This window comes from Schistocerca serialis, chromosome 3 (genome assembly GCF_023864345.2).
Source record: "Schistocerca serialis cubense isolate TAMUIC-IGC-003099 chromosome 3, iqSchSeri2.2, whole genome shotgun sequence".
NCBI lineage: Eukaryota > Metazoa > Arthropoda > Insecta > Orthoptera > Acrididae > Schistocerca > Schistocerca serialis.
In genome coordinates this window covers 1009649942-1009667541 of record NC_064640.1, presented here as the reverse complement: position 1 = coordinate 1009667541, position 17600 = coordinate 1009649942, and the positions used below count along the sequence as shown (strand labels likewise).

General features: G+C 39.0%; 1 protein-coding gene across 3 annotated transcripts in view; it reads left to right on the top strand.

Annotated features, from left to right (window-relative positions):
* LOC126471466 (dynamin-binding protein-like) overlaps positions 1-17600 on the top strand; it is a 213444-nt gene that overhangs the window by 127922 nt on the left and 67922 nt on the right. For all 3 annotated transcript variants that reach the window (XM_050099662.1, XM_050099663.1, XM_050099661.1), the window contains 3 exons: positions 8875-9027; positions 14787-14969; positions 16030-16221. In XM_050099662.1, coding sequence (XP_049955619.1) covers positions 8875-9027; positions 14787-14969; positions 16030-16221 — 528 coding nt within the window. The remainder of the gene's footprint in view (positions 1-8874; positions 9028-14786; positions 14970-16029; positions 16222-17600) is intronic.

The window sequence follows — 17600 nt, the reverse complement described above, 5'->3', positions numbered from 1 at the left end:
GCTGATAAAGATCCTGAGCCATCTGTCATCGTGTGCCCTGTTTCAGCCTGCAGGGTCCAGGTATTCACAGAGGGTGCAATTGTTATTGGTCGGGAGCTCCATTGTTAGGCAAGTGATGCAGCCCATTATGGATATGGCTGACAAGTGTGATAAAAACTGAGTGTGCACTTTATGTGCCTCTGGAGGGGGGGGGGGGGGGCGACGGCATCACAGAAGATGTGGAATGGGTCCTTCCGGATGACATGAAGAGCACAGGGTGCAGCCAACTGCAGGTGGTGGCTCGTGGCACCAAGGATGTGTTTCATTTCAGATCAGACTAGATTCTTTCTCCATTCTGGCAGCTATCGGAGGTGGCGGTAAAGACAGCCAGTCTTGCCTGCAAGATAAAGGCAGAGCTTACAAATTGCAGCATTGTTGAGAGGATCAAATGTGAATCTTTGGTACAGAGTTGAGTAGAGGTCTGAATCAGAGGCTCAGCCGATTCTTCAACTTCGTGAGGATGCTTTGTTTTGTTTCATAGAGTGTAGAGATGTTGGGATCGACTTAATTGACCGGTAGTCCATTACACTACATGGGCTGTGGAGTGGTGTGTGTGTGTGTGTGTGTGTGTGTGTGTGTGTGTGTGTGTGTACATGCATAATTTGGGGCTTGTGGGTGTGTGCGTCTGTGCACTAAAGCTATAGGAGAACTTGGAATGGAAGTCGTAGCCCAGGACTGCAATGAGGCCACATCCAGAAAGCAGCATGAATAGTTCCTGTATCATCAGGCCACAAGGCGTGGACATCAGCCACAGCTGGCCATTGCCCACGCCTGATCAGCACCACTCAGCAGCAGCAGCAAGACTTCTGTGACAACATTACAGGTGTCAGTGCCCTGGTACCAGTCTTCAAGCCACTCAGGCTTGGCTTATTTCCATGTCATTGATTCATACTGCTGATTATGCCAGCCCCATCCATTGCCCTATTCCAGATGGTTCTGAGTGACAACAAAACATTGCCCCTCTTAACCCATGGAAGGGGATGCTCAGTTTGTGTCCTCCTGCACCACTGTAACACTGCCTCCACTGGGCAGTGATGGAGAGACCCCTGCCTATCTGCCTTGCCTGGGCAGCCAGCGACACTCCAGCTGCCGCCGTCTCAGGATCACTCTTCCTCGCCAGAGTCCAGGCAGCAGTTTGCAGTCAGGTTCTGAGCAGCAACGTGATCTTCCACAAGACTGGCCAACATCACTCATTGCCTGCTCTGCACTGCAGCCAAGCCACATGCAGTGTCCACACCATTTCAAAATTAGTATGCCGTGTTAATGCTCCATTGTGTCTGCACCTCTGGCTGTTACCTTGCCAGCCACTACAATGCTGAAGATTATGTGAAGAAGAAAATGCACTTCACTGACTGTACTAATAGGATGGAATAATTAAAGACTTGTTGTATTCCTTCTCATGCTTGCCCATGGCCACTTCTGACCAGTAACACGGTGGAATCCAAACATTGTGAACTTTTAAAGAAGCTGTAAAGATGTATTTTATCCTCACACGGATCCACCTCTGCTGCTGTCCACATCTCTCATCTTCAGAAGAGAACCCAGCCCACAAACAACCTAAAACTGAACAAGAAAGCAGTACAAAAATTGGATTTGGGATGGTTGTGATGATTGAAGCCAAGCCAAAGGCTGGGCAGTCTCATGTGCTTTCATCTGTGCTGTAAGAACAACTGACACCAATTATATCTGGTGGGCTGCTTAAATTTGTGCATGCAATGACCTGATTGGTTAACATCAATGCTGATTGATGTGTTGGTTAATGTGCCAACACCTTGTAGATAGAGGCGGCCTAAATGGAAGCTATCTAACGCAGACGGGCGTGAATTCTGGAACAGTATAAGTAGTGAATTCTAATAAGAAAAGTATGCATCTCCTTGAATATTTATCTTTTATTCTTTGATGTGAATACAGCATTCTTGATGAGACATTTCATACGATAGCTATCAAACTATGTAAGGCTAATGGCGCCTTGCTAGGTCGTAGCCATGGACTTAGTTGAAGGCTATTCTAACTGTCTCTCGGCAAATGAGAGAAAGGCTTCGTAAGTGTAGTCGCTAGCAAAGTCGTCGTACAACTGGGTCGAGAGCTATTCCGTATCTCGAGACCTGCCTTGTGGTGGCGCTCGGTCTGCGATCACACAGTGGTGACACGCGGGTCCGACATGTGCTAAATGGACCGCGGCCGATTTAAGCTACCACCTAGCAAGTGTGGTGTCTGGCGGTGACACCACACTGATTAACTCGGAAATGCCACAACATATCAAGTTTATACTAAACACTCGTATAATCTTTCCAGTCTGTTTATGACTATCATATATATATATATAAATCAGAGTGAATGTATGTATGTCCAGGATCTCCTCCAAAAGCTCCTGATTGATTTCAACAAAATTTGGCACAGAAACAGCAGGCCTCTCAAGTATCAATCTTTTAGCGCCAATAGGAACAGAGATGTGGTCAAAAATGTATTTCTTCGGGCCCCTGCCATATAGGCTGCCTTGCGCAACAGGCAGATTGTATGGGGGTAGAATTGGTTGCATTACTGCCCTACTTTGCAAGCCATCCTGCATGTCAGGGACAAGAAATGTTTTTCCAACCTCTGACTTGCAGGCTACATGTGAGATAGGCATACTGTATTGTCATATCAACCTGCCTTCCCGACTTGCTATGCAGGAGAGCCTACACAACAGAGACAAAAAGCTGAGAGGGGAATGAAGAGATAAGAAGGGTGGGTTGGGGAGGAGAGATGCAGGAAGAAGAGGCTGGAGTAGATTGCTAGGGGGCCAACAGGAGATAGAGATTGAGGCAGGAGGAGACTGACAGAGAGAGAAAGAGAAAGAGAAAGAGAGAGAGAGAGAGAGAGAGAGAGAGAGAGAGAGAGAGAGAATATGTGGAGGAGGAGATGGACAGGGAGAAGAAGGAGTAAGGAGTGATGCAGGGGGCAGGGATGTAGAGAGGTAGGGGGCAGATGGAAAAGGAAGAGAGGGAGGAGGTGATGGACAGAGAGAGTGGTTTAGGATATGAACAGGAGGAGAGGTAGGACAATATGTTCCAAGAGAGAGGAAGGAGGAGGAGGACCTAAAGATGAGGAGGAGGAGTGGATAGACAGGAGATGGACAGATAGAGGTGGGAGGATGCGGTGGACTGAGAGATGGGGGGAGGAAGAGGTGGATACAGAGATGGGAGAGGAGGAGGTGTATATAAAGCAGAGTGTATGCCTATATTGTCCAGGACCTGCTCCCTAACACCTGGATCGATTTCAACCAGCTTTGGTAAAAAGAAAGCAGGCCTCACAAGTATCAGTGCTGTGGGATTTGTAAGCTCCTAGCTACAATAGGACAGAAGATACAGACAAAAACCTGTTTTTTTCAGCCCCTGGCATATAGGTTGCCATGCATGACAGGAATGTTGTGTGGGAACACTATTGGCCTGCCAGATCAACCTATTTTGCAGGGCAGCCTACATGTCAGCAGCAGAAACAATTTTCCAACCCCTGACATGTAGGCTGCCCTGCAACATATGTGCCAATAAGTATGACTGAAATCTGGCTAAAGCTGAAGATAACTTCAACTGAAGTTCTTAACAAGATCTAATGGTGTTTAGAAGTGATAGATGAAATTTAGTTGGTGGTGGTATGTTTGTTGCTGTTAGAAGTGGTTTGTCGTTCAGTGAAATTGAAGTATATGTTGTTGTGAGCTACTATTAGAAGTACATTAATAACTGGTTCTCTCTCTCTCTCTCTCTCTCTCTCTCTCTCTCTCTCTCTCCCCCCCCCCCCTCTCTGCCGCCCCCACCCCTCTCTCTCCCCCTTTCCCTTCCCCTCCTCCCACCGTTCTCCCCCTTCTCCCTTTAACTTAGATGAGATAGTTGCTGAAAGGGTCAAGGGCAACTGGAGTCTCCTAATGAATAGGTACCCAACTCATAGTTGATTATGATGTCAATCTATCCTCGAAATGATAACGAAAATAAATGTTCAGATTTTGTGGTAGGCATAAAACTTTGTCCAAAATTGTAGTAAATGCTTTCTGTGAAAATTATTTTGATCAGTTAGTTCAGGAGCACATGAAGTTTTAGCAACAAATAATTCTGAACAAATAGTGTGTCTCATGATGGCTACAACAAGTAGTGACTTCAAATTTGCTATAGCAAGAGTGAATACCTAATATCTGCATCTATTTAAAATAAATGCTAAAATGTATCTATTTAAAAAGGCAGATAAAAATTCACTTCACACCTGTAAGAAACAATCTCCACTCTTTTCATACCAACTATATAAGCATCGAAAAAAAGGTGGCTCAGATCAAAAGAAACAATGTTAACAGCAGTTCAGAGGTTTATACCAAGTACATTAATATGAGATGAAACAGATGGTACTCACAACAGGTTAGGACAACGTTGCAGCAGCAGTGCAAAAAGCCTACCAGATTTTAAAAAACGAAAAATTTGGGCTGTTTACAGAAGCTGAAAACTTGGTTTGAGCTTCAATGCAAGGTACTCTTAATAGTTTCCACAGTAAAAACTCTTTTTTAAAATGTGACAGAAAAGCCAAAGAGGTTTTGATGCTATGTAAAATAAACTAGTGTCTAGATGCAATCAGTACCTTCACTGCATATCAGGGACAACAGTGCTAGTAAACACTATTTTGTTGAAAATTGACATTTTGAGAACTGTGGCTGTAGTACTATAAGGTTTATAATGGAAACAGCAACTGGCCGTGAGTATGGTTTCAGTGAATTGAACAGCAGTCGCATAGTGCACGTCCACAAATATGTTGATTTTAAAATTCACAACATAAACAGAGGGTGATTTTGTCACAAAGAATCATACAGCATGTTCATCACATTGCAGGTTTTAATGACTTTCAAACCTTTTCATAAATGCTTTGGTAGAGGTCATAAAAACTAAATCACTTCTAAACTTTACTAGACAGTGAACAAAAAACTTTGTCTATCCTAGTGCAGGAAACCCATAATGAATACAAACAAGTCCCAGCAAGAAAACAACGAAATATGTAACAATCATGTAGGAAGTCCGAAATTAGTCATGGTTTATTCAAATAAACCTTATTAAACTGTACTTCTGGCTGGTTACTGTTTCAATTATAAACCTCTTAGTGTTACTAAAAGCCAAGTCACTAAACACAGAATTACAAAACATGATTTTCTGTAATTCTTTCACCAAAGAAGATGCAGTAAATGTTTCATAATTTGAATCAAGAAGAGTAACCTGGAGGTAGATACCTTAGGTACCCTAAGTGTAGTGAAGCAACTTATGCCACTTAATAAAGGCAAGTCTTCTGGTCCAGATTGTATGTCAATCATGTTCCTTTGGAAAATAATTCCATTTTCATCAATCATATACAACCAAAGGAAGATCAATACCTAAAGACTCAAAAGTTGCACATGTCACATCAGTGTGAAGGAAAGGAAGTAAAACTGATTTGCCAAGTTATAGACCCATATTATATTGGTTTTAATACAGAGGGGTCCAAAAAAAAATGTATCCACTGTTTAAAAGTCCATAACTGGCAAACTAATTGACGGAGTTGTCTCATCTTTGGTAGTGTAATAGTTGTAGTTCCGGTAATCACCACACAAGCATTGTATTGCGTTGTTTTGTTTTGTTAGATGACAGTTGCCAGATAGTCAGTGTTTTGTTCTTAGTTGCACCTAGTTACTCGAGTAAACATGGCTGGCGCAAGGCTTACATTCGATGAAAGGAAGTCATTTTTGAAATCGTATTTTAAGTATGAAAACAGTAATGAGGTCCAACAGCAATGGCAAAATGAGTATCAAACAGACCCACCGACATGTTTAACAATTTGTTGCATTCAAGACAAATTTGAAGCTGAAGACTCTGTTAAAGATGTACACGAACGACGATCTGGGCGACCTGTAACAGTAACAAGTCCAGCTAACAGCTAACTCCCGTCGTGTGTTACAACAATTCACTCGCTCACAACAGAAGTCTGTGAGACAGTGTGCCCGTGAAACTGGAGTGATTCGCTCAAGTGTTCAGCGAATTTTGAAGACGGCAAAAAGGAAGTGCTACATCCCACGATTGCTACACGCAATGAACGAGGACGATCCAGATCATAGAATGGAGTACTGCGAATGGTTTACTAACGTGGTGCGCAACGATGAAGAGTTTGCAGAGATGATTGAGTGGTCTGATGAGGCACAGTTCAAACTCAGTGGTACAGTAAATCACCATAATTGCATCTACTGGGCCACCAAAAATCTGAACGTCCATGTAGACAAAGCCGTGAATTTGCCAGGAGTAAATGTGTGGTGTGGGTTATCTTACCGGGGCTTGATTGGCCATTCTTCTTGGATGGCACTGTTACCGGTTGGGTGTACCTTCAGAAGCTTCAGACACCCATTTTACCTGCCATCTGAGACTTGTATGGAGACGGAAAAGTTTACTTTCAAAAATATGGTGCCCCAGCCCACTACCAAAATCGTGTTAGGGCGTATCTCGACGAAAATCTACCAGGAAGGTGCCGTAGAGGTGCTGTGGAGTATCCACCACGTTCCCCAGACCTAACTCCTCTGGACTTTTACCTGTGGGGAACACTAAAGGATGTCATTTATCGACAAAAGCCATGCACATTGGATGAACTTTGAGAATCCATCGTACATTCATCTGAAAATAGCCAACTGAACACATTGCTGTCAGTAGTTCGTGCTGCAGTTCGGTGGCATTGTTTGTGTGTTGATGTTAATGGTGACCATTTCGAACACCTACAGTGATATCTTTAAGTTGGACTTTAAGCTACACTTTCACCAAAAATGAGTAGAATTTTGGATCATGTAGTGTGCCCCAACATAGTGAAATACCCAAAAGAAAACAATCTGTTGACACACAACCACCATGGATTTGGAAAATATTGTTCTTATGATATACAGCTGTCTCTTTATTCAAAATAATGAGTGGTATCAACAGGGGACCTCAAGTTAGATTTTCATTTGGCTTTTGACACCATTCCTCACAAGCGCCTTCTATTTAGAAGCTTCCTGGCCAATTAAAACTGTGTGCTGGACCAGGACTTGAAACTGGGACCTTTGCTCTTCATGGGAAAATGCTCTAATGACTCAGCTATACAAGCACAACTCAAGACCCCACCCTTTTAACTTTACTTGCACCAGTACTTCATCTTCTGCCATCCAAATTTCATGGAAGTTCTCATGCGTAGCTTGTGGGAGTAGCACTCCTGAGGGAAAGGACACTGTGGGGATATGGCTATTATCCTTTCTTTCAGGATTGCTAGATCTGTAAGATATGCGGAGAACTTGTGGGGAGTTTTGAAGATAAAAGATGATGTACTGGTGGAAGTAGATCTATGAAGACAAACTTTGAGTCGTGCTTGGCTAGCTCGGTCATTTTAGCACTTGCTCACAAAAGGCAGTGGACCCAGTTTTGAGTCCCGATTTGGCCCTCTGTTTTAATCTTCCAAGAAGTTTAAAGTCAGTGTATACTCTCCTGCAGAGAGAAAATTCTTTCTGGCTTCTAATCAGATTGCAGACCCATGGAGTATTGTCTCAGCTGTGTGACTTGATTCTTTATATTCTATCAGAAAGGTACAGTTCATAGTAACTAATGAGAAGTCATCTACTGAAACGAAAAGTTTACCTGGGTCCTCATGGAAGCATTATAGGCTCTCTGCTGTTCGTGATGTAAATAAATGGTTAGAGGTCGATCTCATGATGTCCCTTAGATTGTGTGAAGGCAATGCTCTTGTTTACAAAATGATGCTTGGTGCAAAAAGTGGCAGTTGACCCTGTACAATAAAAAGTGTGTGGTCCTCCATATAAGTACTAAAAAAAATCCATTACATTTTGATTACATAATAAAGCACACAAATTTAAAGTTGTCGATTAAACTATATATTTAGAATTACAAACAACTTAAATTGTAACCATCACATATAAAATGTTCTGAGGACAGCAAACCAAAAACAGTATTTTATTGGCAGAACACTTAGAAGGTGCATTAAATCTACTAAAGAGACTGTCTACACTACACTTGTCTGTCCTCTTCTGGAATATTATTTTACAGTATGGGATCCTTACCAAATAGTATTGACAGAGCACAATGAAATGTTCAAAGAAGGGCAGCTCATTTTGTATTACTACAAAATAAGAGAGAGAGCGTCATGATTATAATGATCAGTTTGGTGTGGCAATCATTAAAACAAAGGCTTTCTGATTGTGATGAGATCTTTTCAATAAATGTCAATCACCATCTTCCTCTTACAGATGTTGAAATATTTCCTTGATTCAAACCTCATAGAGAGAAATGACCATTGTGATAAAATAAGAAAAATCAGTGTTCGTAAGGAAAGATTTAGGTGTTCATTTTTCCCACAGGCTATTCAAGAGTGGAATGGTTGAGAAGTAGGACTAACATCTAAATGTAAGTTGCCGAGAAATCATGTAGATCTAGAGTGAATGTAGGTGTAGAGAGTGCTCATATTAATTGTATTAATTATCCAATACCTTTATCATTGTCATTTAAATATTTAAATGGTTATAAATGATTGATTCATAACATACTTTCATATGTCCATCACATGGCCAAAGGGTACTTTATGTATCTGAAGTTATTCTTGATATAAACACCATCACCCGTTTCAGTTGCCATAATATGTGGTAAGAACAGCTATCTGAAAAAGGCATATTTTAATCAGCAAAAATAATTTCTGTTTGTATCGAAAGGTAATTGTTTAAGAGCTTTTTGTATTAGCTAGTAACAAACTCTATCTGAGTTGACAATATGAGAAGACAGTAGTTATAGGTGTATATTATTATAAAGTTTTTGTTTCATTTATTTCCAGGAAAGTATGATACAAAGACAAATATTTATGCCCCTCAGTTCACTCTTGGAATTATTCGAAGGACCATCAATATTGATACAGAAGTGCAATGATAAGTTTCTTGACTATGCAGCATGTTCAGCAAAGGCTGAAAAATATAAAGACTCACGATTGGTAAGTATAAAACAGAAATATGGAGCTGTATTTATGAAGAAATTTAAAATTAAATTCTCAAACAAAGGTCTTGAAGATACTTTATTTCATTTTAATAGCCATCTCAAAGTAGATGTGTTTTGTAACTATACATTTCTCTTAAGATTGTGATTTCTTATCTGAGACTTGTTCCCCCCCCCCCCCCTCTCTCTCTCTCTCTCTCTCTCTCTCTCTCTCTCTCTCTCTCTCTCTCTCTCTCTCTCTCTCCCCCCCTCTCTCCCTCTCTCTCCCCCCCTCCCCCCTCCCTTATCTATATTATTTCTAAATGTAAGTGATGACAGTACAGGTCTCATGCTGAGTTCGGTCAAATATATGCCTGATTTCTACATCAGGCCATGTGCTGATGTTACTAAGCTCAAAATTACTTCTCCTTTCCTGGCATTCAGTTGACATGATGACTCTATTACATTCCAAATAAACATTATACTCTGTCCAAAATAGCTTTAGGATTGACACTTCAATAGGAGCACATGGAGGCGAGGAGCAGAGTTATCACATACCACATGGGACACAGACAAAGTCTTACATTTTGTTTAACTCTCTCAAACTCCACTATTCAGTGTGCAAAGATTGAACTGGCATAATTGTGTTCTGGAAGAGCTGTAGTGTGTTTTGATTTTAATTTTATTTAGAATTTAAAAAATGACTGTATACAGAAAGCATGTGAAACCGCATTTCCTAATGGCATCACTGAATTTTTGACATGTGGGGAAACTTACTGAATTAAGGTGAACATGTCACACAGAGTAAATCTTAAGAATTAATCCAATTTTAATCTGTTCAAAGCTGGAACTCTGTTAGAGGTGTGTACCACACGATGATTTAATTTAAATGAGACATCTAATGCTCTGCTTCCATGTCAACAGCTAAGCTATTACCGATTTGGTTTCAATATGAGGTATAGATTGCTAGGTTTATAATTAACCTATTATTATATTTTCTGATCAGCCTGTACATTTCTATCATAACAAAGGAAAATTAAAATTATGCATGTTAATCAGTGTGAGAAAACTTATCTTAAATAAGCCTGGCAGTACTGGGAGGAAGAAGACATGATATGTAATTAAACTACCTCAGTATTGAAGCAATAATACTGCACACAGTGAGGGCTATTTCTTTTGTTGGGTAAGATCAAGATTTCTGAGGTGAACTTCATTTGGTCTCGGTTGCTGACAATAGCCTTCCTATTAAAATGTCAAAACTTGTTAAATTATAAATATGCTAGTCAGCTACTTACCATTGTAAACATCACACTTCAAATATTCAGCTGACATCACTATTGTATCATTTCTGCAGTGACAGTGAAAAATTCCTCTGACATGACCCTCATCACTATCTCAGATGCTTGAAATGCCACTGTCACTGTCATTATTAATTAAATGATAAGTTTCCCCACTTAATTTTTGGAAATCTTCATTCTGCCATGATTTTGTATCTGGGGAACTGTGGGTCATGTAAAGAGATTAGTGCTGTAAGCTGTACCTTGTTAAGATTACCACTTATTTTAATGATGTAAAGCTGAATGCAATCAGTCATCACCTCCTTTTGCTATGCCAGAGTAGGCACCTTCTCAACAATAACAGAATGAGAGTATTATCGAAAACAATTATTGACAGTTTTCCCATATTTGGTATTAAAGAGCCTATGGACCACTTAGTAAATGTATCATGATTCATTTATTTATGACTATCTCCTGTATTTGTTGATTTAAAAAGCAAGAGTCAATTTGAGTAAAACCTGCTGTTGTGCCAGCATTCAAAAGGGTAAGTCTGCTGGAAGACAATACCATTGATCCTGTAGTTGTGTCGTTCATATAGCTATATTTTCTCTGCCGATCAACAACTTATGGCAACAGAAATGTCCATACTGACAGCCCAGGTTATGAGAACCATGAATAATGTTATGTGATGGCCTCAAAACAGCATTGCTATCTTAAAGGTGACCAAATTCCTACTGTCACATGTTCCTTCTGTAATAATATCTGTAATTGTGGGGTATTTGAGCAAAATCTTTTTCTTTGGATTTTCCAACTTTATTTGGTGAACAAAATGGTTTATATATCATTTTTATTCAACTGTAATAACTGGTGTCAACCAGATTAGGCCATCGTCAGGTGGAGATGCCATCTCCGGAAACAGATGCCCCCGTAGGCCAATATTGATGATTTTTTAGAGCTGCATACAGGGCCTGAAGATGGTGTATTGAATTGCCAAAACTGGTAGATAAAATAAAATAAAATGACTTCTTAATCTGCATGGCTGTTTGGCAAATTTCTTTGTTAAATATTTAAAGCATGTCTGCTGTACACGAATGTCATTCTCTGGTCAGAAAACTATTGTCAGCCAATAGTGCATTGGAGTGCGGTTAACTCTGTGTATTGCCATGGAAGGTGGCCTATAGATGCAAAGAAGTTTTCTACATAGTCATGGTGAGTGATGTCATTGTCATATGCTCTCACTCTCATCAACAAGCAGAAGTGTTTTTATACCTCGCTACTAGTCTGTTCATATACATTTGGTGAAATGGAAGACAAAATAACACCACCAAATTTTGTGAAGTATGAGATGGATATCTTGAATTAGTCTGTGTGAATGCATCAGTTCTTGAAAATAAAAGAACTGACGGCTGCAGTATAAAAGAAGAAATGTACAGTGTTTCTTTCTGGTCACTATTTTTTTTTTCATTTTTTTCTGTTCAGTTTAAGTACCTACATAACTTCAACATAAAATTCATTAAATATATGCTAATTAACACATTCAATTGTCATTTTTATGAAAAATGCATGTTGTCTTATTTTTTACAGTATACTGCATGCAAAAATTCAATTTTCATTGCAAACAAAAATTCGTAGTTACTGATCTTTTTATGAATGATTGTTAATGAAGATTGTCTAGTTAAAAAATTACAAATTAAATTTTTTTCCATCTTATTGTATTTTCTGCTTCATGAAAGCTCATTGAACATGTGCCTTTGATTAAAAATTTGAACCCACCAGAAACTGAACCCACCCCCCCCCCCCCCCCCCGCCGACACACACACACACACACACACACACACACACACACACACACACACACACACACAGTGAGCTAGCGAGCATGCTCACATGGCCACACTGCCTATGTTAGTACATTAAATGTGATCAGAAAACTTAGAAATTGATTTTCTCAAGAATTTTTGAGAGTTGCATCGAACTGATTTGGAAGAGTTATATTTGAGTTTTGAACTTCATGTACAATAAATATAAAAAATTACAAAAATCAGATTGTCATTTAGTCTCCTTGACAGAGCAAAACAGGCAATATGGTCATATGTGAAGGCACACTCCTGGTAAGTTTCATTTATAAATTAATACACTTTCTGGTCTCATTTCATGTATAGGGTATGAAATATGATGCCTTGAGCCTGTCTCAGGCCATCAAAATGCATCGCCATCTTAATACTGTATGCTTATAAAACTGTAGTCATCCTGCAAAAACTGGGCTTGAGCTACAGTCAACGTCCTCATTTAACGTTGATCAGTGTCGGTGCACCAGAATTTTATGCAGAATGGAGTTAAGTTCTGATTTTACCATAGTTAACTTTTAATTGAGTTTGGTGCAATCGGCCTTCTGTCAGGAGATGTACAGACACCTATGTCACACACGAAAGACTGTGGGTAGGACAATTGATATATAGGATGTACACATTTGAAAATGTGCATATGACTTCACATATCCAGGTCAGTGATTGGGCTCAAAATGACTCTCCTGGATTCCTAAGTATCTGGAAAAATTTTAAATTCTTGTGTCACAGTAATGACACAGTTCCACTTGTGGTAATTCAAACTGAAAAACAAAAACATTTTGTCAAAAGCCAATGCAGGAGGGTTCATTAACAAAGCTAAATTTTTCATACATTTTCGAGCGTAGCTGAGGTGAGACAAATGATCTCCATGCATATAAATGCTGTTCATAGTTATCCTCGATGTATGAGGGTAGCCAAGAAGTACGAGATGGTGCTGATGAGATGTGACAACATTACTGTTGCTTTTCATTTGTTGTTCGTTGTTGCTAAAATAATGTCAGCTCAGGAACTGGCCATGTAGTTTGCTTACAGTGAGCATTTAAGCAAACAGTGTCACGAAAATATGGAAATTTCATGCAAGTTTTCATTGGATGGTTTTTTTGATTTTCATAATGGCCCAACTCGACAATCGTACCTCGAGCACTTTGTTCAGCTTTTGGTCATCTACCACTTTTACAAAAGGCTGTTTGCAATTGTTTTACAGAATTTCATTGTGGTTGTGCATCTGTCAGGGATCAATTTCATGAACATCAACCAAGATCAATTGTTGTTTCCAAAAAAAAAAAAAAAAAAAAAAAGACACCATTATTCTCTGCACACTGAGACTGAAGAGGTTGGGTATGTGACTGGCCGCGAGGCAGAGGCAACCTTGAGCATATCGAAGAACGCATGAATATTTAACTAAAGAGATCTGTTCCTGATGGTTTCCCTGAAGCTAAGAAACAGGCTTGTGTCAATTGATGTATGGAAATTCTAAAAACATTTGGCTAATGAAATGTAAAATCCATATACATAATCATAAAAGGAGCTGAAAAGTTTGTACAAGTCATAATTTGAGTGGCACTCTGCATTGAAGTAGATCGATAAGGTTACGACCAGAAGTCACAAAGAATGACAAATGTACCAACGTGGGAGGAAATACAGGATCCTCACGTCCTCTTCCTCTGGTTTCCAAAACTTTTCTACACTTTCTGGTTTGCCTTTATATTCTGAGTTCAGTTTTTCATCTGTGAACTTGGTTCCTTGTAATACAATCATTTTAATTTGCTGTGAATGGAGTGTTTCTCTTAGATTGGGTTTGCCAATTTTTATCATTTTATACTTTGTTCCAAGTCAGTACTTTCATTTGAGTTTGGATTTTAAGGTTTGGTGTATGAGCTGCTCCCACTTGTCACTGAGTGTATGTTTAGGCTTCGCAGAATGCAAAGACCCATGTGTGTTACTTGTGACAACAGTTTCACCTTGTAGTTTACTACATAGGGTACTACTACCTTCTCGAAGAGACACTGTGGCATTTGTTTCAAGTGTAAAGATTACTGAGAAGACACTGGTATAACTTCAAAGGCTAGAACCAAGTTTCATAACCCCCGAACTTCTTATTCACACACCACTAAGAGATGGTACAGACCCTATTAAACTCAGTCGCTGAAATGAAATACAGATGTGATCTGTGATTATCAGTTTTGATTTATCCAAAATATTTTATTTCCTCACTACCCACCACACATGATGAGGATTCCCCTATCTATTTCTTACCTGGACAGGTGTCTAACTGGAGACTGGCATGAATTGTAATTTGTTTTGTTTTTGCTACTATTTGGTATTTTAAGTTTCTAAAGTATCATTACCTGTACCTTGCTTAGCAATGAAACAATTTTTTGGTGAGATTCTAAAAGCATGTGTCATTTGCACAGAAAGCAAATGCCATGTGTTTCCTTTGACAAGGCCACAGCTGCATACTTGTTCCAATCCAAACTTGTGTTCCATCCCTAGTGCTTTACTATTGATGGAATGTAAAGCTCAACTCTTTGGTTTGTGTTTTGTAATTGGATTCTTTCTCATGGGAGGAAAACAATATTAATTGTGTCATTCAGAAATTTTCAAGACTTGTGATACTTTGTAACAAATTTTGTGAAGCCGTTCTTGGGTTTCAGGTGCAAGAAGAACTGTTGGCAGCAAAAAACAATTATGAAGCATTAAACTCACATCTACTTGATGAACTCCCAACCTTAATTAGGACTGCTTTAGATCTCTTTCTGGAATGCTTAACAGCATTTGTAACAGCAAGAAAGTTGTTTTCAGGAAAGATTACAAAACAGTACCTTTCTTTGATGGACGTAAGTAAATCTCTGTATATTTGCGTTGTAAGTGAAATGGGTTGTGAGCAGATAGTGTGTGATTTTCATGGTTCTCTGTCTGTAATAAGATCACTGCGAGAATATTAACTGTAAGAATAATTCTTGTCTATTTGTGATTCCCTTTATTTAAGTCTTTTCTTTGTAGATAATTTTAACTAAAGTGGCTGTACAAAATTCCACGGTTGATGTCTATAATCTTCATGCACAATTTTAACCTGAGTATCGGCTTATTGCCTGTGATTATAGTATGTAAAATGTTTACCCTTGTCCCTGCACATTTCTTTTATTTACATGCATCTGAAGTTACGGCATTCAGAAAGAATGTCCCAAATTTGTAAAAATTGTAGAAAGCTCTATTAGCAATAAGTGATACATGCTGCTGAAAAATGACATTACACATAAGCCTGTGAACATTACAAATCTCGCACTAAGTAAGAATCCTGATGAAACTGAACATATTAATTCCCTGGAAGATAATCAACATGTAATATGTCCTAAAATAGTGCAGATGGAAGCACCAAAAAAGTTCACAAAATTGATGTTGGATGTACTGAACAGTCTACTGATTTCTCAATCACATATCGTATACAGGTCTATAATCCAAATTGTTTGTGTATGGTGGTGTCTCTAGTTTTTATGAAATGCATTTCAGTCACATCTATCCTTTTTGCTGTTGTGACTTCCACAAGTAGTGTACACTGCTTAACTCTGGATAAATATATTGTGGCAACATATTTTCAATTCTTTAGTCATACTTGTATCATAATATGAGAGTAGCTTATTAATTTTTGTGACCTATCCCATTTGCTATACAGACTTCGGTCAAGTATCAGAAGGAAAAGTCGTACAGTAAGTTATAGTTAGTTTTTGATTCCACCCACCAGCAATTTTTGAGTGGTATCTGGGATTGCATTACTGTTCGTTGAAGAATGGCAGAAGTCTGCTGTAGTCTTCTGACTTATTTCTGAATTATCTTCAGAAAAGATTATAAAAGAATATCTCTCAAGACTTTACAGCAATGTAAAATCTTGTTTTACAGCTTCCTCTAATGCAGTCTGCTCAAGCTGATGCTTTGGAAAACTTTGCTGTTAAACATAGCCTTGTCCTAAATCAACTGGCACGTTTAACATGTCTCATGAAGAATACAAGACTGGATGTAACTGTGAAAAAGCCTGCAAAATCATCTCCTACACCATCACCAAGAGTGTCCCATGTGGAAGCATCTGATCAGGTATGGACTGCAGTGAAATACAAAGTGATGTATTTTGACAAGCTTGCTGCTCATTATACTGTTACACAAGGTCTGACTTATTGTGTGAGAGATCTTGAGTAGAACACATCTACACAAATTGAATGGCTTTTTGTCCTCAAAATTGCCGTCTGTTGATGGATAGTTTGAGTATTGTCTCTGGAGTGTAACTTTTCATAGGCAATGATTTTGTTGAATGTTTGTAGAGTGTAATGATGTAAATTCATTCATATTATTGAGGAAAAGACCTTTTTTTACAAATCACCTAGCATCCAGCACACGTTGGTCTATCGATTACTCGTATGATTTTGAATGCATCCCTGTTGGTTTTTGAACACTCTTTAACAAATTCTAAGTTGATTTTTGAATACATGCATAGTGTATGTGATGTCTCTGCCAGGGGAATCCCCGTCGCATCTAGAAATAAACTTTCCTGCAGACCTCCAGACAAAAGGGGACGGGTCTATATGAGCTGAGCAGAATAAAGCTGAACGGTTGAATGCCAATCATTGTTTATGTGGTTGACTGGGTTTGCAAATGATCAGCATTGCTATAATTACTAGCGAATTCCACAGATTTAGACTACCAGAGTGGAAATAAACGACTAACGGGAATAACAGGCAACAAAGAGTACGTATTGTCTTCTCCGTGTATCCAAGAAAATGAAATTTTGACAGAAAATTTTTGGCCAGACCGCTACACTACTAAGGGCCAGTTACACAGCCCCCAGCTAGCAGCCACTAAAGTTCTATTCTGGGAGTAGTGCAGAAAACGTGTTGTACGAACAGGTAATAACGCCTAACCAGTGAATAAATGCGGGATTGTGGCAGGGTTAGTTAAGTTAACCAGAGAATAAGTTTTGACACTGGCAGGAATAGTTACAGAATTAGTGATGACAAGATTGTTTGTTAGAACGAGAATGGAGAAGAAATGCGGACTCTCACAAATTACGGAAGAATATGATGATTCCAAATTTGTATAAAAATTTTGTACTACTACTTTTTGATCTCATGCTTCAGAAGCTACAGAGTATGAATGAAACGTGAAACTATTTCCTAACATAAAACTTTTTGCTTTTAGTAGGCCTATTAGGCATTTGATACTGGTACTTCGTGAAATATATTCTGCCGTGTTATAAAAATGACCATTTGTGCCAAAACAGTCTCGTTTATTTGGTGTGTGTAACAATTGCTGCAATATTAGGCAGGCCTATTTTGTTTTATCTTGCAGACAGTGACAAAATACACGTAATCAGATCAAGAAACCACACCAGTCTTGGGTACTGTTTGTATTAACAGCTTTTCTAGTATTAGACAACGACATTTCGTTTTTTCATGTAGCAAAACGTTGATGAACTTTGA